Source organism: Onychostoma macrolepis, chromosome 07, assembly GCF_012432095.1.
Source record: "Onychostoma macrolepis isolate SWU-2019 chromosome 07, ASM1243209v1, whole genome shotgun sequence".
NCBI classification, from domain to species: Eukaryota; Metazoa; Chordata; class Actinopteri; order Cypriniformes; family Cyprinidae; genus Onychostoma; species Onychostoma macrolepis.
The window spans coordinates 47116981-47140906 of NC_081161.1; the positions used below are offsets into that span (position 1 = coordinate 47116981).

General features: G+C 38.8%; 1 protein-coding gene and 1 long non-coding RNA gene across 4 annotated transcripts; both read right to left on the bottom strand.

The window, feature by feature from the left end:
* Positions 1-121: 121 nt before the first annotated feature.
* LOC131544000 (macrophage mannose receptor 1-like) lies at positions 122-11550 on the bottom strand. 3 transcript variants are annotated; one of them, XM_058781867.1, is made up of 5 exons: positions 11309-11550; positions 8652-9032; positions 4799-5044; positions 3550-3638; positions 122-450 (listed from the first exon to the last, which is right to left on the bottom strand). In XM_058781867.1, exons 1-5 carry the CDS (start codon positions 11343-11345, stop codon positions 328-330), a joined length of 876 nt encoding a protein of 291 aa, XP_058637850.1. In that variant the 5' UTR covers positions 11346-11550; the 3' UTR covers positions 122-327. The 3 variants fall into 3 exon arrangements, with proteins under 3 accessions (XP_058637850.1, XP_058637849.1, XP_058637851.1); XM_058781866.1 differs by having other exon boundaries at positions 125-450; positions 4799-5149; positions 11309-11548; XM_058781868.1 differs by lacking the exon at positions 11309-11550 and adding an exon at positions 10575-10730 and having other exon boundaries at positions 129-450; positions 4799-5149.
* Positions 11551-21930: 10380 nt separating this feature from the next.
* On the bottom strand, positions 21931-23581 carry LOC131544004 (uncharacterized). Its single transcript, XR_009272013.1, has 4 exons — positions 23412-23581; positions 23045-23129; positions 22718-22780; positions 21931-22214 (listed from the first exon to the last, which is right to left on the bottom strand). It is a non-coding gene; the product is annotated as an uncharacterized LOC131544004 (long non-coding RNA).
* Between the last annotated feature and the right edge of the window lie 345 nt (positions 23582-23926).

Below are 23926 nucleotides of genomic sequence, written 5' to 3' on the forward strand. Positions count from 1 at the left end.
CACTTTTGTTTAATGCATTGTTATAAAACACACACTGAAAAAAAATGCATTTCCTATTCATTACTGTCTAAATCATGATTTTTTTTAATTTATTTTTTTTATTATTGATGATTATTTATTATTAATGATTTAGTACCTAGAGGAACCCAATATGCTAGACTATTTTTTTTTTTTAATGAATTATACATTATAAGAGTATGTAAAGTATTGAATTAACAATATCAATGCATAAACTGTTAAATATGTCATCATGTCAAAAACAAATTTATCATAAAAACCTCCAGAGATTCATAAACATTTCCTTATTTTTATGAGTTATTATCGATGTCAGTGTTCTTCACATGCTGTTGACGTCTTTTCTGTGTTGTTTGTCTGGTGGAAGATCTTGCCATCGGGTTGAACTCGCCATATTATGTTGTTCATTCCCTGATCTGAGAGGATCTGATTCATCTGGAGACAAGATTTCATTGGTGATTAGAGAATAAGATCAATCTACTGACATTCAGATGTCAGTTAATGAAAGCTAAAACAAGTTAAAATAAATGTTAACTGAATATAAATATATATAAAAAAAATGTTGGCACCCTTGGTAAATATGATCAAAGAAGGCTGTGAAAATTAATCTGCATTGTTAATCCTTTTGATCTTTTATTTAAAAAATTCACAAAAATCTAACCTTTCATTGGATAATAAGAATTTAAAATGGGGGGAAATATCATTATGAAATAAATGTTTTTCTCTAATACACATTGGCCACAATTTACGGCACCCTTTTATTCAATACTTTTTGAAACATCCATTTGCCAATTTAACAGCTCTAAATGTTCTCCTATAATGCCTGATGAGGTTAGAGACACCTGACAAGAGATCAGAGACCATTCCTTCATCCAGAATCACTCCAGACCCTTTAGATTCACAGCTTCTTCTCTTCAGTTCACTCATGTTCTGCAGGGTTCAGGTCAGAGGACTGGAATGGCCAGCAGAAGCTTGGTTTTGTGCTCAGTGACCCATTTTTGTGTTGTTTTTGAGGTTTGTGTTTGGATTATTGTACGGTTGGAAGATAAATAAAGAATAAAGAAAACAAAAGATAACCCCCCCGTTGCAGGTCTAAACAGTGATTGGGAGCGTTGTGGCGGGAAAAAAAAGAAGCCCCTTCACTCTATTGAGCAAATATGAACAAAGTACTCACGAACCGTAACCTTTAAGGTTACTTGGCCTGGGTGATCCGCAAGGAGCCGAAGGAAGCGGAGCCAATGAAAGGATGGATGAAAACGCTTCTCCAACATTGTCAGCAGAATTCAGCGAGCTTCTCGGAAACTGGCATTGACTAGATGACGAAATCCAGTGCTGTCCAAAAGCCCCAACCTCTGATTAATCATCCATTTCTCCGCGATGACCGTGCTCCGTACACAGCAAAGAAGAGTAACTTGACTCACTAAACGCATACATGGTGTGCAATCTCGACAGCTCTCCATACTTCAACTCTTAAAAAGTTAAATTTTAAAAGCAAAATGGGATAAATGGCAAGCTACACTCGACGTGCACATCTCGGCGGATTTTCCCTTCCTTTCTCACTGTCCCCCGATCGTTCAATAAACCAACCCTCTTTCGCCCCAAGTTCAACCCTCCCACCAATCACATTTTCCTCTCAAAAGACAGGCATGTTACAAACAAATCAGGCTTCAAGCAGAGCACAAGTTTATATATCAAGTTAGAGAGACATGCATTGAAGCCATGTTTTCAGCGTGTCCATTTCACACAAACTATGCAAAATCTCTGAACTGTAATTAAAGAAACAAAACCAAAAAAAAATTAATTAACATTTTGAGCCACAATACTGTTCATTTTACCAGAGCTACATGTATATGTATGTGTGTGTGTGTGCGTGTGTAACGGAGGCCAGCTAGTAGGTGCTGTGCAGGTAAACCTCACTCCCCTGATCTCAAGAGACGCACTAGCAACTGTCGCTAGTGGCTGCAGCCTTTAGCCTCTTTGTTGGTGCATCCGCCTCGGAGACGTGCAGCAGGCGAGTGGGACCCGTTACACACACATTATATACATAGCGTTTGAATGCAATCAAGATGTTCGATCAGTTTTTAGGCATCGTAAACTTTCCCTCCTCCCTTGTTGTGACGAAATTACAGATGCATGTCTAACGACCACCTCTGGTTCAAAGGGCGTTATCACCTCTGCTATCCTTTCCAACGCCAGCAGGGACAGTCGTCAACTTTCTCGTTGAACTTCAAAGAGATTCCGGGAGGGAAGGAACGATTCCCCCATCCCCACGAGGAGCCACTATCCATGACCCAGACACACTCAAAAGCCACAATACACATAGGAAAGGACATGGGCTCCATTTATCCACAATCAAACTGTTCCAAAATGTGTCACTGCCTTAATGTTTTCCAAACCCTTGCATGTTAGGTATCAAAATGACTGTCTTCTGATTCTCAGATTAATGGTGTATATTATGTCACCATATCTTGCACCATACTCTTTTTACCATACTTTGACTTAATATTGGACAAATCCTCCAGACCACCATAAACCATGCAAATAAGGTGTTGCGTGAGACAAAGGAACCTCTCCCGCTCAAAATTCTACATTGGTCAATCTGCCAAAGATGGGTGTGACCACGGACCGTTTAAAGACCCTAACCCAAACCCATCACTGCTCAATCCCATTGAGACACACTCTCCAAGACTCATCACCCTTGAATCGGACCTTCTGCCAGTTTTTATCAAGTAACTTTGTCGATTCACTGTGGACTCTCCAATCTTCAGAAGAACCTGACGAAAGCCTCCAGCTCACTCCTACTGAACTCGTCAAGAACCTCTGTTGTCTACCGCATCCGGACTCTTGTTCAGCAGCAAAGCCAAAGCAAGTAACCGTTTCTAACTAGTTAGATGCGTGTCTAAGTTTGGGCCCCTTTGTTAAGGTGATTTTTGATTCTCTGATGATTCTCACTAAGTTGTGGTTAATTGATGTTAAATACTGCCATTCTTTGTTCTTCTTTCCTTACTTTTCTTCATGCTGTATATATGGGTTTTGCTTAGTCTAGTTGTATGTTAGCTGTAGTTTCATTCAGTAAGTTAATGCTAGTACTGTATGAAGTAGGAAAGTTGTTCTTTCTTGGCCAGGAAAATAATCTTTCCTAGAATTGATAAATGATTATACTGTCAGTGGACAAACAGATTAAATCATTGTGATATTTATTCTGCTACAGTTAATTCTAACATCTGATCTAAATATTTATAATTAATTATAACCAGTTATTAATTATAAATATTTCCCTTTTCAGCTAATTTGCCACACACACACACATATATATATATATACATACATACATACATATAAAACCTGAGACTCGCGCTTATGACATCACATCCACATTGGCTGGTCTAGCCTGAATATATGGCAAATATGGCCGTCAAGTGAACAGACTTTTCTTAGAAAGGGACTTATTATACACACACAGATTATTCATTAAAAATATTCATAAAAACTATAATACTGTATTAATGATATTAAAATAACACACAGCGTCACCTTCTTTTCGATGGCCTTCATCACTGCAGATTCGTCCAGATATCCAGATGATTTCACTGCCACTCTCACAAGCTGTTTTTTCACTTCAGCTTTGAGAAACAAACACATGTTAAATTGGAATGAATAAATCACATAAAATGCAGATTCTTGACTGTGCTGCTGAATGAATTTGATCTGCTCACACTTCACTCTCACAAATAAAGCTTCGTTATTCCTGGTGATGGTTAAATGAAGAACCTTTAACATCCACAGAACCACAAAAGGTTATTTTTTAAATGTTCTTCTCGCTAAGAAAACAATGGTCCTGTTCACTTAACCCTTTGGTGCTGTTCGGTCATTTTAGACCGAAAAAAAAAAAAGTTTCGAATTAAAAAAAATAAAAAATAAAAATCGCTGCATCATCGGAATGCTATGAAACTTGGTGGCTTTTATGGCAGTCGCTATGTGACCACAAAAAAAAAAAAAAAAATTGTGGACTTGATTTGGAAAAGCTAAATGGCCGTAAAAAAAAAAAAAAATGTTTTTCATGGTCAAAAATGACTACCATTGGAAATGAATGGGAAATATGCAAAAACATGAAAATACAGAATTTTACAATCTACAAATCATTCAGAATGCAGAAAAAGAGTGCACAGCAATAAAGGGGTGACGCTCTAAAATATCAAATAGACACACTCCGCCAACCCAAATCCAGATCCACAACTTAATAAAAATAAGTCTTTATGCCTAAAAACCACTAGAGAGTTTATATGCCTTTTATATAGTGCTACCTAGGAATCTAGTGGCTAAACCATGTAATTGCAGATGTTTTTCTTTTTTTACTCCGACCAGATGGCACTAATCTGACTTCAAAAATTGGATTTTAAAGATTTTGTCTCTATTTTAACATTAAATACTGCCATAATATCAAAATCTTAGGGGGAAAAAAAGTATTATTTTCAATGAGAAAATATTGATCATAATTATTGCATAAATATTAATTAGTACCATGAAATTCTCTAAAAAAAAGACAAAATTAAAAAGAAAAAAATATTATGGAACAAAAATATATAACATTAATTCAACCAACAAAAAAAAAATACATTTTGGGTGTTCGGTCTGTTTTGAGTGTGACCTACAAATGAACAATACCAGAGGGTTAAAGGTTCTTTGGGGAACCCAAAATGGTTCTTCTGTGGCTTTGGTACATAACCCCCCTCTTGAAGCTTTATCTTTAAGAGTGCATTGGAGGAGAAACACCAGAGCTCACGGGTTTTGCAGTAGAATGCCCGTAGAGTCGAGCAGGCATCGTCGGCCATCTGTCCTTCAGTCCCGGCACATGCACACTCTTCGTTTCCGTTCACATTATTAGGCTGTCCGGACTCCCATGTCAAAGAGGACCACGACACATTGGTCTGGTCTGACCACAGCCACAGGTTCTTGGACAGGCCGATCCAGGCGTCCAAGCCGTTATTTGCAGAAATTATATTTGTGAGGGCCGTGTTCTCAGTGTCATCTGTAACGGAGGCCAGATCTGTGTAGAGCGTTCTGCAGTAAAGCTGAGCTTCACGCCACTTCATGCTCATTTTGATGTATTTGAACTTTGCACTTCCTTTCTCGTCTGAAAGGAGTCAGATGTGGTCAGAATACAAAAATATATTTTGCAAAACATTACTTCTGTAAAAATTATTTTTAAAAGTTGCAATAAAGATTGGAGTACATTTCTCAATTCCTTCTTGGAGAATGACCTGCTTCTATCATCTGATCGTGGTTGTATCTCTTTATTAGTTCTACTGGATCTTAGCGCTGCGTTCGACACAATCGATCACGACATTCTTTTGAATAGACTAGAAAACTTTGTTGGCATTAGTGGAAGTGCCTTAGCATGGTTCAAATCATACTTATCTGACCGCCATCAGTTCGTAGCAGTGAATGAAGAGGTATCATATCGATCACAAGTGCAGTATGGAGTACCTCAAGGCTGTCAGTCCTCTGTCGTGTGTCTTGTGTTTCTCGCCTCTTGTGTCCTTATTTGGTCATGTTCCTGTCCTTGTTAAGTGTGATTATCAGTTAATTCTTGTCCATCTGTGTTTTAGTAATTATCAGTAATTATCCTTGTATTTAGTTCCTGCCTGTTCAGTTAGTTTTCATCTGGTCTACTCGTTACTCCCAGTGTTCCTGTGTGTCAGCCCTGCCTTGTCTGTTTTGGATTCATAAGACAATTATTTTGAAGTTACTCCTCGTCTCCATGTTCCTCGTTCCTTCCTGCTGTGTGCACTGTGACAAAGGCTCAGTACTAGGGCCATTACTTTTCACGCTTTACATGTTACCCTTGGGAGATATTATCAGGAGACATGGTGTTAGCTTTCACTGTTATGCTGATGATACTCAGCTCTATATTTCTTCACGTCCCGGTGAAACACACCAAATTGAGAAACTAACGGAATGCATAGTCGAAATAAAAAACTGGATGACGAGTCATTTTTTACTGCTAAATTCTGAAAAAACAGAGGTGTTAATTATCGGACCTAAAAACCCCACATGTAATAACCTAGAACACTATCTAACACTTGATGGCTGCTCTGTCAATTCTTCTTCATCAGTCAGGAACCTAGGTGTGCTGTTTGATAGCAATCTGTCATTTGACAGCCATGTTTCTAGCATTTTTAAAACTGCTTTTTCATCTTAAAAATATATCTAAATTGAGACTAACACTCTCAATGTCAAATGCAGAAATGTTAATTAATGCATTTATGACCTCAAAGTTAGATTATTGTAATTCTTTATTGAGTGGTTGTTCTGCACACTTAATAAACAAACTACAGTTGGTCCAAAATGCAGCAGCTAGAGTCCTTACTAGAACCAGGAAGTATGACCATATTAGCCCGGTTCTGTCAACACTGCACTGGCTCCCTGTTAAACACTGTATAGATTTTAAAGTCTTGCTAATTACTTATAAAGCCCTGAATGGTTTAGCTCCTCAGTACTTGAGCGAGCTCTTATCACATTATAGTCCTCCACATCCACTGCGTTCTCAAAACTCTGGCCGTTTGATAATACCTAGAATATCAAAATCGACTGCGGGCGGCAGATCCTTTTCCTATTTAGCACCCAAACTCTGGAACAATCTACCTAACACTGTTCGGGAGGCAGACACACTCTGTCAGTTTAAATCTAGATTAAAGACAAATATCTTTAACCTGGCTTACACATAACACACTAATACGCTTCTAATATTCAAATCTGTTAAAGGATTGTTAGGCTGCATTAATTAGGTCAAACAGAACCTGGAACACTCCCCATAACACACAATGTACTCGTTACTTCGTAAGAATAATGGCATCTATGCTAATATTAGTCTGTTTCTTTCTTATTCCGAGGTCACCATAGCCACCCGATCCAGTCCGTATCCAGATCAGATGGTGGATCAGCACCTAGAGATGACCTCTACAGCCCTGAACGTCAGCAGAGCTCAGGACACCCAGATGAGCCCAGAGACAGATCCCCAGTGAAGACCTTGTCACCTAGACGGCCATCAGGACAAGACCACGGGAACCAGATGAGTCCTCTGCACAATCTGACTTTGCTGCAGTTGGAATTGAGCTGCTGGTTCGTCTGGTCAGAGGAGAACTGACCCCCGACTGAGCCTGGTTTCTCCCAAGGTTTTTTCTCCATTCTGTCACTGATGGAGTTTTGGTTACTTGCCGCTGTCGCCTCTGGCTCGCTCAGTTGGAAACACTTAATTTTCCAGCGATTATCATCGTCTTGATTGCACAGATACTATTTAAACTGAACCGAGCTGGATGATGACATCACTGAATTCAATAATGAAATGCCTTTAACTGAAAATTGAGTGTTTAATCTTGCCATTTTACATTATTGACACTCTATTTTCCTATTTTGATATTGTGAAGTTGCTTTGACACAATCTGTATTGTTAAAAGCGCTGTATAAATAAAGGTGACTTGACAATTCAGACTTTGTTTCTCACAATTCTGAGGAAGAAAAGTCTGAATTGTGAGATATAAACTGATTTCTTTGATTTCTTTCTCGTAATTCCAAGATTATATATATATATATATATATATATATATATATATATATATATATTTAAGTCTACAAAAGTAGTAAGACTACAAAATATTATTATTATTATTATTACTATTTCATGTCCACATGATGGGGCTCTTAAAACGAAATGACACCAAAAAGTACATTGTGACATTTTATCTGTTAATGTAGACTTTGTTTTTCTGAATTCTGAGTTAACATCTTGCAATTCTGTTTTTTTTTTTTCTGTTTATGCCACAAAATTAAAAAAAATATATATATATTTAAATAAGGTAACTGCAACTTTTTCTCTCACAATTCTGACTTTTTCGAGTTGTAAACTCACAATTGTGCAACATCTCACAATTCTGATGGTTTTCTCAGAATTGTGAAAAACAAATGGTAAGAAAAAAGGTCACAATTACCTTTATTTTTTTTTTTTTTTTTTAAAGAAACAAGAAACAAGCTTCCATAAACTCCTGATTAATGGCTGAATTAAACAAAGCATCTAATCACCTCAAGCTTTTGTATTAATCGAGCTTGTTTTTTCAGCTTGACACTGTGCAAATATAGTTGGCTCTGATAAAACGTTTCTCAGTTGTAAGATGTTTTGGATAAAAGCATCTGAATGTTTTGTGTGAAGTGACAAGCTACTGATTCACATTGCTGTTAATTTGCATGAACTTTTTGCCTTTTGTCGGCATGAGATTTAGAGATTAACGTAATGAAAAACAGACACAATGATCGATGTCACTTTTCAATATACAGGCCTTGCTTTAAAAAAAACATTTCCTTTGACAATTTTGTTATCACTTGTAGCATAAACAATTGGAAAACTTGCACATAAGATTTTTTTATGAAAACAAGTGTTAATATGTAATGCAGTTTTGCTTCTTGGGTAAAAGAACAAGTATCGTTTAAAAGACGTTTTCAATGGAAAACAAGATTTAAAGAAAGAAAGTTAGGTGTGCGAATATGCGCAATTCATGCGCAAAACAAAGAGATTTGTGAGAGTAAAACCTGAAAGAAAACATCCCAGACATCCAGTTTATAAGTGTTGCATAATTTCTTACCAGTTTGGCAAAAGAAATATTTTTCTAGAAGACAGGTCGCATCGCCCCATCGTTGGTTTCTGTCTACAAACGCACAGGCTTCATCTGTGCGGCCCGAGTCCGGCTGCCAGGATTCCCACTTTGTGTAGCTGATCACCGTGTTTTGATACGACCAACGCCAGGTGAGGACACCATTGTAGAAGCCAATCCAGGCGAAAGATTGAAAGTTCACATCGTTTGCTGCCTCCTTTAGTTTGGCTCTGTCTTCATCGCTCTGAACCGTCGCCAGATCCATGTGTTTCTCCCTGCAGTACGATTGCGCTTCTGTCCAGGTCTTCGGCCCTTCGATCAGAACAAATCGATACGGAACGCCTGAAGTCTTGGACAGGATTCCTGTTAGGGCTAAGCAATATATAAAATACTGTCACAATTTCTTGATCAATATTGTGATTTAAATTTTGATCACAATTTTGACACAATATTTTTTTAGACAAACAAACTTCACATTTATAAACACAATTTCGCCTCTTGGTCTTCTATACTCTTTTATACAGGTAACTCCGTTTAAGAGAGTGCTCTTAATCTCAGCTCCTTACCTGTATAAAAGACACCTGGGAGCCAGAAATCTTGCTGATTGATAGGGGATCAAATACTTATTTCACTTATTAAAATACAAATCAATTTATAACTTTTTTTATGCATTTTTCTGGATTTTTGTTGCTGTTATTCTCTCTCTCACTGTTCAAATAAACCTACCATTAAAATTATAGACCGATCATTTCTTTGTCAGTGGGCAAACGTACAAAATCAGCAGGGGATCAAATAATTTTTTTCCCTCATATAATAAGATCTTACTATACATATGTATCTCTCTATATACAGTATGCGCACACTGTGGAACAAACATTGGTAGATGTAAACATGTTACACTGATAGACATTGTGAACAGACTGTGTGGTCTCGATTACTAATATGGAAACACTGATATAAACTTCTTGTATTTTGTATGTACAATAAGCAGATTCATTGCAACATAAAGGGGAAAAAGTTGAGATAAGGTTAGAAAGCATGAAGTTCAAAAAATTCCAGAATGCAAGTCTATCAGTAAAGTCCAAAGCAAGACGCAACACATAGCAACGTGTTAATGCAATGACATCTCAGATAGTCTGACGGCAGATAAAAGTAAATAGCAGATAAATTACTGTAGAGTGATTCCTTACATAAAGTGCACATCAAATAGGCTAAACATGGAATCTTGAACATGTGTGACGTGTTAGAACAGACCTCATTGTTCTTCTCGCGCGTCACACGCACACATTTGAACATATTTTTAATGGCGGTGAACTGTTGAAAGTGCATACCACTATTGCATGACATCGGCATGGCAGCTGACGAATTACAGGTGGATTGGGTTTAGAAGAGCCAATACAGATTTAAAAAAAAAAATTAATCGGCCCTGATCCTTGAGATTAGCTTGGGACAGCCCTACTTAAAACTGCTTACCTCAAACTCCAACTTCGACTTCTCTTTTCAGCACACAGCTGCCAAACTGTGATTCATCATGCTCTTTTTGTTTAACACTAGCACATGCTGATGACATTTTATTCTTCTATAAGAACTTGCATCGTAACCTACGAGTCACTAGGTGTCATCATCGTACAGTCTGCATACATGTCGTACCCAAATGTATTAGATCCATGTTGCTCAGTGTGATTTCTAATGATCTAATAAGATTGCAGAATCGCACATTCTGTAAAATGCATTGTTAGCCAATTATGGTTGCAAGTTCTGTCTATCAGCATAGTTCAGCGAGTTGAGACCATAGTTCCAACAAATACTCTCAAACATCATCACAAAGATGTGTGGTTGGAACGACAGCTCTCGACCTTTGGTTAGAAGCATAGTTTCTTGTTTGTATGACATGTGGAATTTATAAATCCTTACCTTGAGCAAAATAAGCAAGCTGACATTCAGTACAATCTATATCTTTTATTTCTAATATATACTAATTTCATTGACATCTTTTAGTTCGTCAAGAGAATTAAAGCTCAGTTTTTGTATAGTATGCACATACTCTAGTATGTAAGAAGGAGCCAATGATTGAATCTGGAAATGAAGCAAAATAATTGAGAAAAAAAAAAAGACACTGCACTGCCTTTAATTTGATCTTAAATTGATTAATTAAAGTTATTATTCTACCACCTGAATGACATCATTCGCCAACGTGGTTGAAAGACAAATTTGCGACAATATAGTTTGGGAAAACGATAGCTGATTTCTTTAACGATGCATTGTACTGTGCTAGTTAAGCAGCAGTTTACGTTGTTGTACAGGAAGCACACTCGGTTCTGTTCCTGTGCTAGATTTAGGTGTGCTGCATTCTGATTGGTTCTGCTTGAACTCAGGCTTTCAGTGGTTTAAAAGTTGCACATGCTCACATTGCAATATCATTACAATTTCAATTGATCACGGGAAAATCAATAGTGGTAAGTTGCTCTAAGCATCTAATCTGGGGGCTGTTTCATAAAACAGGTTTACCAAACAAGCCAGGCTTATTTCAGTTAGTCTGACTTATTTTGAACCAAATCAATTGGGCTAACTGAAATAAACCTGGCTTGTTTGGTAAACCTGTTTTATGAAACAGGCCCCTGGCATCAGTTTCTTTCACTGACACTCACCGAGCAAAACAACGAGTTGAATCTTGTCGTGCATCATCTTGTCTTCACAGGTTTGTTCACTGAAAGAAATGACAAGTATACGGCATGTTGGTTAGTTTTCTGCACTGTTTTATAGTCAAGGGTTTTTTAGACACTTCCAGGCATTGTTCATACCTTTCATATGGTGACAGCTTCACATAGATCATTCAATATGGCAAAATTGACCAGTTTTAGCAACAAAAGTATGTTTTAATGGTCAAGTACACTGTAAATGTAGTAAACATGATCGTGTTTTTCCCATTACTCATCAATTTCATTGAACAAAACTTCATTTTCAAGTCATACAAGATTCAACTTGATTTTTAAGTCAGTTTTATATAATTTAAGTTGAAACAACATGTACAGCCAGATTTTTAGGAAAATTACATGAGAATATGAACATCAGGTTTTGTTCATGCCATTCTGAAATGCCTGTTTGTTAAGGTGTGTGTGTGTTTGTAATCTAAATTTGAATTCAACCACTTATATTGATATTATAAAGAAACATTATTGGAGAACTAAAAATACAATGTTGAAATGCAGGGGGAAAAAATGCAAAAAAATAAATTACCTGCTCTGGAGCGCCTGAAGGTTGATCTTCTCACCAGTATATTAACTTCCTTCTCGCAACATACTGTTTACTTTAATTTTCCCATGTACCAAACTCTTTATACATTACGTTATGCAAAACCTTTTGTCTAGTACTTTAAGTACAACACTAAGACTGATTACTGGTTTACATTCTGATTTTGCTGCAGTATGAGGTTCTTATTCAAATAGCATCAGAGAGCATGGCAATAGATCACAAAAGTGATTTTTCACAGCTATAAAACACAAATGAATGTATTTATTAGCCTGTATGTAACCAATATGGACAAAATAAGACACAATACAACAAAATTTAACATGATGGTCAACACAAACAGCAGCAACATTTAGTCATAACATTTGCATTCAAATAAACCATTTAAAATGGTGATCAATATGAATTCACTTTTACCAGTAAAAATCAATGAACTGATATGAAACCTGTGCCGTCAAACAAGATGGAAAGAGTTATAGGTGAAGTTACTCCATGAATCACAATCTAATTCAGTCCATTCCAATAGTTTGTTCTAGGTCCAAAATATTATTCTAGTTGACTAGTAGTTGACTAAATGTGTGATTAGTCGCACGTATATATTAATTTAATTAATCAAATATGTACTGGGGGGTGGGGAACTAAACATAATTAGCCTTAAATATATATAGCCTATTCCGTGCTCAAGTAAATGCATAAAGCTTGCCGTAAAGCACCAGCAAAAGCAATGACTGTGAATGTGTTGGAAAAAACAGCGAAGAGGGGATAATTGAATTATTTATTAATAAACTAGTGTTTTCTGAGTCGGCGTCGGCTGCAAAGATGAAGTGGATGCTAACTCGCCATCTCCGCAGTACAGTGGACGCGCCTTCAAAGAGAAATGCACCTTTCATACAGATTACATAACCAGAGAGTATTTGTTTTCGATTTGAATTGGTTCATTTTAAAGCTTTCTGTAGATATATTTATCATGTCTGTGAGGCAAGTAGCCTGAGTTTAGCCATGCTTGAGTTTTGTGACGTGCTTCCAGTTCATGGAGACAGAGATTGCTAAGAGAAAGCAAATCCTGTTTGTATGTTTTTTAATGTTTATTTTATTTATATTTACAGCTTGCACACTCCACACAAACACTTGGATATGCACCTAATAATGCACATTTATCTAAGGCAACATAAGAGCAAACAGCCGGGTAAAGCTGCTATACTCTATTCTTTGTTCCTCACCCCCAAATATGCACCCCTCATCAACCGTGTGAAGCCATCAGTGAAGACCATCAAGGTGTGGCCTGCGGGGGCAGATTCCACACTCCAGGAAAGGTTTCTACACACAGACTGGAGTATGTTTGCTTCTCAAGCCACCAGTGGCGCTCACACAGACATTGACTCTTACACCTCCTCTGTATTGGATCATATCAATACCACCATTGACAGTGTTACAACCCAGAAACAGATCACCACATATCCAAATCAGAAGCCCTGGATGAACAAGGAAGTGCGTCTCCTGTTGAAGTCACGCAACACTGCCTTCAGATCAGGAGATGCACAAGCCTACAGCACATCCAGAGCAAACCTGAAGAGGGGCATCAAAAAGGCCAAGCACTGCTACAAGCTAAAGATAGAGGGACACTTTTCCAACTCTGACCCTCGACGCATGTGGCAGGGCATTCAGGCCATCAGTGACTACAAACCCACCCACTCCACCCCCGCAGCCACTGATGTCAACTTCCTGAACGAGCTAAATTACTTTTATGCTCGCTTTGAAAGAGACAACAGAGAAACTGCCACCAAGCTCAATCCCTCAGCTGACCACCCACCAATCATACTCTCCTCCACAGATGTCTGCAAGGCACTGAGCCGGATCAGCGCACAAGGCTGCTGGACCAGACAACATCCCTGGTCGTGTTCTCAGGGCATGTGCGGAGCAGCTCGCTGGGGTTTTACAGACATTTTCAACCTGTCTCTTGCCCAAGCAGCCGTACCAACATGCTTTAAATGCACTTCCATTGTGCCAGTGCCAAAACACTCTAGTCCGAGGTGCCCTAATGACTACCGCCCTGTAGCACTCACACCCATCGTCATGAAGTGCTTTGAGCGGCTGGTCCTGGAACACCTAAAAGACTCTCTACCATCCACATTGGACTCACACCAGTTTGCCTACCGTAGCAATAGGAGCACAGAGGACGCAGTTTCCATGGCACTGCACTCTGTGCTCACTCACCTGGACAATAAGAACACTTATGCACGTATGCTGTTTGTTGACTTCAGCTCAGCATTCAACACTGTCATCCCAACCAAGTTAATAGCCAAACTTGGAGACCTGGGCATCAATACCTCAATGTGTAACTGGATTTGGACTTCCTGACCAACAGACCCCAGAATGTTCGATCAGGATTCACCTGCTCCACATCCATCACACTTAACACTGGTGTACCACAGGGCTGTGTGCTAAGCCCGTTTCTCTACTCCCTCTTCACCTCCGACTGCAAGCCTGTGTATGGATCTAATTCCATCGTCAAGTTTGCAGACGACACCACGGTGATTGGCCTCATCAGTAACAACGATGAGACTGCCTATAGGGAGGAGATCCAGCACCTGGCCACATGGTGCACTGAAAATAACCTGCTCCTCAACACCACCAAAACGAAGGAGCTCATCGTGGACTTCAGGAAGGAGTCAAGAGGCACACGACACCATCCACATCAATGGAATGGCTGTTGAGCGTGTCTCCAGTTTCAAGTTCCTGGGGATCCACATCTCGGCGGACATGTTGTGGAAAACCAACACCTCCAGCCTGGTCAAGAAAGCTCACCAGCGCCTCTTCTTTCTGAGGACACTGAGGAAGAATCAGCTCTCCTCAGCTATCCTGGTGAACTTCTATCGCTGCGCAATAGAAAGCATCCTGACCAACTGTGTCACAGTATGGTATGGGAGCTGCTCTGTTGCGGAGCGCAAGGCACTGCAGCGGGTGGTGAAAACTGCCCAGCGCATCACAGGGACTCCACTACCTGCCATCGAACACATCCAGAGGAAACGCTGTCTGCATCGAGCTCGCAGCATCCTTAAGGACTCCTCTCACCCAGCCCACAGACTGTTTTCTCTCCTGCCCTCCGGCAGGCGTTTCAGGTGCCTCCGGACCAGGACCAGCAGACTAAAGAACAGTTTCTTCCCCAGAGCTGTCTCTTTACTGAACTCTAACCCCCGTTGATCCACTTCCTCATATATTATTAACTCTTCTCTCCTACCTCACATCTGCCTTATTTGCACTACTGAATGTAAATTTTTATCACAGTAACAACTGTTTACTTTTGTATCTTGCACTACCATACCTAAATTGGACTATGCTCATTTGCACTGCCGACTGTTGTTACATTATCAATGCTTACATTAATATTTTGCACCGTATGTCTAATTGTAATACGCAATCACTTCCACTGCACTTTTACACCTTGTTTATAGTAACAGTCATCTGTATATATATTATATTGATAGTACATATCACCTGTAAATTCTGCCTATAGTAATAGCCATCTGTATATTTATTCACTATACATATTCACCTGTAAATTCTGTATATTTATTCACTATACATATTCACCTGTAAATTCTGTATATTTATTCACTATACATATTCACTTGTAATTTCTGTATATTTATTCACTATACATATTCACCTGTAAATTCTGTTTATATTAATAACCATCTTTCTATATATATTTATACATATACTCAGTACATATCCTTGTCCTGCACTTATTCAACCATTGTATATACTGCACTTGCTACTATTGCACTTCTGGTTAGACCTAAACTGCATTTCGTTGCCCTGTACCTGTACTTGTGTAATGACAATAAAGTTGAATCTAATCTAATCTAATCTAATCTATACTTACATGTTGCAATGATAAGCCATATTTGAGGTCGATTAATGATAGAAGAAAGTTTGGATATACTGTAATTACGTCAAGGACCAGCCATTAACGATCTGTACATCATGGATTTTTTTCCCCCTGTGACTAACAGAATAATACAATTTTAGTCGAATAAGCCTCTTCTAGTCGACTAACGTTTAGTCAGCTATTAGGGGGCAGCCCTAGTTTGTTCACTACTGCCATTCAACCCAAGAGGATGAGATTACAGATTACACTCCAACCACAGTTGAGTTGTTTTGAGCTGTTTACAAGACAATTTTCCATCATAATAGCAATTTCTAAATGGCTTCAGCTGACAGATGGTGTAGTTATAGCATCTGACTGACCATATTAAGCAGTCAAATGAACCCTGATCACTTGGGGAAAAAAACCCATGGTTTGCTGCTCTCCCAATCTGGACAAATTGGTCTTGGTTTAGATGGCTTTCTCATTCATTTCCCTTCAAGAGAAAGTGTTTTCGATCTTTTAGTGTGTTTAAACCCCACCCACAATTGACTGCAAGCTCTCATTTAGATCCGCCTCCATTGTTGAGAGCCACGCCTACATCTCAGCATCCAATCAAGAACAGATGGATAGAATCAAGTCCCTGACTTGCTTTTTTAATCTGTTACACTTAGATGTTCTTCACAATACGGATACATGAAACTTCTGTTTCAACAACTTTAAGAACAAATGTGGTCTGTTTGGAGGATATTGTCATTAAATCCACAAGCACATTCCCTGATTTTACATGAGAATTGAGGCAGTACATGCACTCACATACATTTATTTGTATGCCTTTTGTACTAATGACACCATTGATGCCATATGTTGAGTTCATATCCACCTCAAACCATCCCATCGACTTTGCATGAGCACTTGAGGCTCATTTCCCTGCACCTTTACATGAGAGAGCAGTTTTATTTGTGTATAATTTATCACCATTATACAAATCAGAGCCTAATGAAGGTGAAGATGACAACATATTTGTTTGATTGAGTCATGTAGACGTCATTGACATGAATCACTTGACTTTGGCAGTAACAATTATAAATTATATTTATAAGATGTTGATGTTTAACTAGTAAATATGTTTGCAGTCTTTATATGGTGAAATTTGAAATATAGCATTGCATCAGTGTCTCAGCAATGGATGCTCTGCAGTGAATGGGTGCCGTCAGAATGAGAGTCCAAACAGCTGATAAAAACATCACAATAATCCACAGCACTCCAGTCCATCAGTTAACATCTGGAGAAGACAAAAGCTGAAACAAATCAATCTTTAAGATGTTTATTATTATTATTATTATTATTTTAACCCAAATATGAGTCCATAATAACGCTTCCTCCAGTGAAAAAGTCCATCTCCTGTTGTCTCACACATCAAAATCCAGCCACATATTTGTTTAGAGCTGCTATGGACTGTTTTTATTTGTACTTCTGTCCTTTCTTTCTGTCCTGATTCAGACCTGATTACTTTTTCACTGGAGATTTTAAGATGGACTAAACTAAGATGGATGGTTGAACTTGAATATAGATATCTTGATGAAATATACAGTCCAGCTCTTGACTAGTTACTCTCTGAAGTTAAGTATTGTGAATCCCAAAGCAGAAGTGTTAGTGAGGCCAGCAGAGGGCGCTCACATTAAAGTCCTGATGCTCTGTGTTTGTTTCTGGGATCAGGGCATGCTGGACTGTCTGTGGTGCAACTTGGCGGCTTCGGATGCACCTGATACATAATGTTCCAGAAGTTCTCAATTGGATTCAGGTCCGGGAAATGTGATGGCCAGTCAATGGCATCAGTGCCTTCGTCATCCAGAACCTTCCAACATACCCTGGCCATATGAAGTTGGGCATTGTCCTGCACTAGGAGGAACCCAGGGCCCACTGCACCAGCGTAAGGTCAGACAGCAGGATTTCATCAGTGTAACAACAGCAGTAAGGGTACCTTTGGCTAGCACACTGAGGTCTGTGCGATCCTCTGAGATATTCCTCCTCAGACCATCAGTGAGCCACCGCCAAAACGGTCATGCTGGATGATGTTGCAGGCAGCATAGCTTTCACCGTGGCATCTCCAGACTCTTTCACATCTGTCACGTGTGCTCAATTTGAACCAGTTCTGGTGTTCTCTGGCAAATGCCAATTGAGCTGCACAGTGCTGGACTAAGCACAGGTCCCACTAAAGGATGTCAGGACCTCATTCCTTGCTCATGGAGTCTGTATCTGACAGTTTGCTCAGAAACAAGTAATTTTGGAGGGCTCTGGCAGTGCTCCTCCTGTTCCTCCTTGCACAAAGGAGCAGATATCGGTCATGCTGCTGGATTGTTGCCTTTCTATGGCCCTGTCCAGCTCTCCTCATGTAACGGCTGGTCTTCTGGTATCTGCTCATGCTCGTGAGATTGGGAGACACACAGACCTCCTTGCCATCCTGAAGAAGCTGGTCTACCTGTGCCGCCTGATTGGGCTGCTGGTTCTGCCTCATGCTACAAGGAGTGAGAAGAGCCCCAACAAAACACAAAACTAGAGACAAATCAGTCAGGACAAGGAGAGCAAGGCTGTCTGTGGCCACCACCTGCAAAACTTTTCCTTCTTTGGGTTTTGTCCTGCTGTTGCCTCTCCTGTGCACCTGATGTCACTTTTATTTGCACCATATTATTATTATGAACAAATATATAAGAAATAAGTAAGAAATTCATTGTTTCATCATACCGTCTTTGAAATCACTAACCATGTATTTGAGACTGTAGTTAACCATGTAGTTAAAAGGCGATTTTATTATTACTTTCAAAAATGTTGGAGATTCACATTTTCATTCACTAGTTCATGCATTATATGATGAACTAGTGAATGAAAATGTGAATATCCCACATTTTAGTCATCATTATTGATGACTGCTGGCAGCATATGATGAGGTTCTGAAGCCATTCAACACAATTCTATTCTACTTCTATGTTTGGACCGGACTGAAGCTTCTCCCAGACATGTGATGGATGATTTCCCATGTAAATCACCCCCTTCTTCCTCTGATTTAGTCTGCCTTTGTGTAAAAGCACATTTGATGTGCATCATTAGCCGAGCAAATCTTCGCGCTATGAATTTCTATTGTCTGCTGTTAATGACTAACGATGATGCTGATTTAAATATACAAAAGAAAATGGGTGTGCATTCACTCCTCAGTCATGCTATATTTCAAATCAAATTTAGACACTTCAATGTATTAGCAGAGGATGAGAGGAGCTCACTAACCTAATCTAACCTCAACAGTGATGGAAGACCGACTGATTCGCATCATTTTGTTTTCAGGTAAGTGTGTTTTATTTGTATAAATATTTTAAAGAATACGAAAAACTTGAAAAATATGTGTTGTGTCTTTTGGCTGTCTATGCCATAAATAACAAAAATACAATAAAGTGCATCTCTGTAGGACCTACATTTTTCACATGTAAATTTGACTCTTCTGTCTCCATTAAGTCACATTTGAATACTTGATAATTGTCTTTGCCTTTATCAAATTAGAGGATAATTTGAAACCAGATTTTTTTCTTATTAACCTGACTCAGTTTCTTCTAAAACAGGCTTTCTCTCAGTCATTCTATGCAACTCACTTGCGTATGTTCTGGTCCGAGAGCGTAAAATTTGGAAAGAGGCTCGAGATTTCTGTCGAAAGCACTACATTGACTTGGCCACTATCCAGACTGATGAAGAGTGGAGCGAATTAAACAAGGCAAGAGCAAAATATGGATCTAAGACTTGGATCGGACTCTATGACGATGTGAACAGCTGGCGCTGGTCTTTTCAAAATGAGTGCCCCACATACGCAAGATGGGATAAGAATCAGCCAGATAATTATGGAGGAGACCAAGATTGTGTAATGCTTCATTCAAATGGATACTGGCATGATGAAGACTGCAATCTTAAATGTGTCACTATTTGTCAAAGTGGTAAGACTCATATACTTTTACACACACTATATGCTTTCATTATTTCCTACAGAGAAATGGTGTATTGAGGATTCGATGTCAAAACTGCTTAAAGCAATTCAATATATAAAAAAAATGTAACCCTGCTGGGGCTAGCTCCAACAGCTAGATGTAAAAAAGTTTGGTGTTAGCCCTACGCTGGGTTAAGCTTTGTGAAGCCTTCCATAAATACTTACACCTGTTCCAACATGCCTGATTCTACACACAATTTAAAATGCATTTATCATCCAGCCTAGTCTTCAAACCGGGTGTATGTCCGGTGTACCCCACTGTTATTTTGGGCTCAAAATACAGGTTAAAGGAAAACGCCACCGTTTTTCCATTATCCAATATGTTTTTCCCTCAACTTAGATGAGTTGATACGTACCTCTCCCGTTTCAGTGCATGCACTCAATCGCTCTAGCACGCGGCGCCACTATGCTAGCGTTTAGCTTAGCACCATTCATTCCTTAGGATCCAAACAGGGATGAATTTAGAAGCCACCAAACACTTCCATGTTTTCCCTATTTAAAGACGGTTACATGAGTAGTTACACGAGTAAGTATGGTGACACAAAATAAAACGTGGCAATTTTCTAAGCGGATAAAATATGATAACTATAATATCTGGCGGAAGAGCACTTCGCAGCACTGCGACCTCGGCGCAGTAATATCATCACTCCTGAAAACTCCCCCTCTCCCTCTCCCTCTAACTTCCGTCAATACAACCAACGTGACCTGCATGCCTGCACTATCAGTAGTAGTTTGAGCAGACTCAGTTTTCAGGAGTGATGATATTACTGGTGATCATATAACTCCTGTTTTGGAGACGTTACACTGGCTCCCTGTTAAATATCGTGTAGATTTTAAAATTTTAATGCTTACATACAAGGCTCGGCATGGTCTTACTCCAGATCTTTTAACGCCCTACTCGCCATCTCGCAATGTACGATCGCCTCAGCATGGTCTCTTAGTTGTTCCTAAAACACAGCTGCGATCTAGGGGGACAGGGCATTCTCAACGTATGCTCCTAAACTGTGGAATTCTCTCCCAGCTGACATTAGGGATGCTAATTCTTTAGCTGTTTTTAAAACTTCTCAAAACATTCTTTTTTAGGAATGTTTTTATTTGATTTAGGTTTCTGTTGTATTTTTGTGATTTATCTCGTTGAATTTATAGTTTATTGTTTTTATTGTTGTGTTTTCCTTTATGTAACTTTTATGTACAGTGCTTTGAGAAAGCAACTTTTAAAGGCGCTATATAAAATAAATGTATTATTATTAAACTATTCATTTATTCTTGAAATTTAGTGAACATTTTTCATTCAGAGTCATTGACGTGCAGGCAAAATTACAACACACAGATGCATTTTGGAAAAGATTTTTCAACTTTGTGTTGGGGTCATATTGACTCATATTGACCCTTACTGGATTCCATGCAATATGGTAAAAATCAACACTTAAAAAAAAAAAAAAAAACACAGAAGAGTCAGAAAATCTCTGATGTAGCTTGTAAAACACTATCATATGAAATACATGAAATGCAATACCCCACATAGCAATTTTTCTCTGGCCCACACAATCAGCTTTTGCTTGGCCCACATACCGCAATGACTTACGGTCCTAGTGTGTACCAGGTCTGGATTCCAGACAAGGGCCATAACTGGCCCAAGTCTCAGCCAAGTTAATTAACCATAACTGGCCCTGAATTGGGCCAGTTCTGGCCCATGTGTGGCCCTTGTCTGGAATCCAGACCAGATCCAGAAGTCATTGCGGTATGTGGGCCAAGCAAAAGCTGATTGTGTGGGCCAGAGAAAAATTGCTATGTGGGCCGGAGCTAGGCCAGAGAAAAATTGCCATGTGGGACCATAGGTCCTGTATGACCATACCTGGCCCTATTCTGGTGCTATACGCTGGACCAGATGGGTTCCACATGTCAGCCTCAACAAAACCATAACCAAGCCACTTGATACACAACCCTCCCAGAGGAATAGTCACAACAACGACAATATTCTGAACAAATATTTAATCATGTTTAATCAAACCAAGTTGAATGAATCTCACACCTAACATACAGCATTATGGTCAGTTCACACTTTCACAAAAACATGCTTATTTGTTTTGCTTGGTCAGTGTGTTCACCCTGTTGGAGTATGGCAGTGTGAATTGGCTTTTAGGTGCTTTGGAAAACAAAACAAAAAACAGTAAAATAAATATATATTTGTTTAATGTTCACGCAACTAACACAAACTTCTTAAATAAGATAGTTTCTCTATTTTTGCAATATTCAAGTGTTCATGTCCCTGAATAATATCTGCATGAACCTAAGTCTGAAGAGTACACATAATATCTAGTAGACAGCAATCCTTGTGAGTGAGAAGTCTGGTGTGGAGGCTGGATCTTGAACGGACTTCTGTCCAAGTTATCCGTCGTCATGAACTGCCCTGAAATACAATTCAAACAAACAATGTAGTGTGAGGCTCTTACATTCACAATGCTCATTTTGGCTTCGGTGGTGAAGTGTGCAGAAAATTCTGCTGGACTGAAATTTAGTCTTTGGTGAACAGTCTTCAAGAGTGCAAATATTATTTTAAGTTTTAAGTATCTTTCAGGCTCGCGTGAGGTTTCCACGAGCAACAAAGTCTGCTTGAACAAAAATTTCACTACATTTAAAGTTTAGAAAATAATATACATACAAACTGCTACAGTTTGAAGTGAGGTGCATTCACAGTACTGGTTCTGTCTTACGGTTATTCATTTTAAAGAACTTTTTTATTATCATCTGTGTCTTTTTTTGAATTATGATTGACCCCTCTGTAGGTTGTTGTGCATGAAGTGTCCTCAGAGCAAAGTTAAACAAGATGGCCTTGTAGGACATACTTGATATTTATTTGATATATTTTTTTGAATATTTGACAAACTTTTGAATGTTTGAGGTTTTACTTACTAGTCAGATGGTTCATGGCGCTTTGGAGATGTTCTTCGACAGGAGATCTGTTCCGCTCCACCTCTGCAGCACAGCCATCAGCATGGAAGAATAGGAACAATATGTCACATAGCCAACAAAATGTAGTATACAATATCAGTATTATTAGAAATAAACAAACTACAGCAGAGGTGAAATGCAATAATAATAATAATAATATACAAAACATACAAAAAATCTTAAGATACCAGAATTCATATTTTTAGGTTTTACAGATGCATGATGATATAGTTGAAATATATTGTGAAAAATTCATATAAAGTTATTTAATAAGATTTCTCAGATCACCTGTGTTTCCTGTATCTCTGTCAGCAGCTCTCATTACAAATTTTCTTGTAACTTCCCCTGTTTTAGGTATTTTTTTCTGACGCTCCTGAAATCACAGTACAGTTTATCAATATTTGTTTGCAATGAAAGTTCAAAACGTGTTTGAAATAGTTTCAGCCCATTAGTTCATGTAAGTGACATCACCGATTGACCCCCACAGTGCAGACTTTTAGGTTAAATTAATTAGCTTATAGTGACTTCCATTTATCTATTGACAAAGTATCAGCAAAACATTTACAAAACTATCAAAGCCGCTCATCTACACATAAAAGGTGCTTAAAAACTCAGACGTTCATTAATAAGAGCTCAAATCTATAAGTTATCTTACCTCTAATTGTTAGCCTCTGATGCTAACGGTTGTGATGCCAACGGTCTTTTTGAAGACACTAAACCACTCCTGTAAAGTAAAGATTCAACAGAAACGTGTCAGTTACATGTAAGAAAGTGCCAGGAACGGTTATATGTATTATTTGTGTAACTTTAGGGACTAAACTTGCCTGAAAGCAGTGGAAACAGCAGAGAGAGAGGATCTCGCTACTTGCCAGCTGAGTGAGTTGACGCCCTGTTACCATGGTAACCTCCTCAGTTCCAGTTTAAATGCGATCTGAATGCTCAACGCGCGCGCTCATTGGCCGTCCACACGAACGCGGTTATTTTCAAAACAGCAGCTTTTTCTACCGAACATTTTGAAAACTCCTGCCAGGGTGAAGATTTAAAAAAAAAAACTCCGGTTGCAGTGTTATGGTGTAGACAGCAAAACCGGAGTTTTTGGCTTGTGACGTCAGAGCCTGCGCTGTTATCTCCGCCTACTGGAAACTTTTCCAGGCTTCTGATTGGCCAACA

Excerpts from the sequence above, each read along its gene's own strand:
- LOC131544000 (XM_058781866.1), bottom strand. The coding sequence starts at position 11,345 with ATGATGCACGACAAGATTCAACTCGTTGTTTTGCTCG. Across the intron at positions 9,033-11,308 it reads TCAACTCGTTGTTTTGCTCG|CCCTAACAGGAATCCTGTCC; the intron begins GTGAGTGTCAGT and ends TATATTGCTTAG. Across the intron at positions 3,639-4,798 it reads GGCATTCTACTGCAAAACCC|CTGAAGTGAAAAAACAGCTT; the intron begins GTGAGCTCTGGT and ends TGTTTCTCAAAG.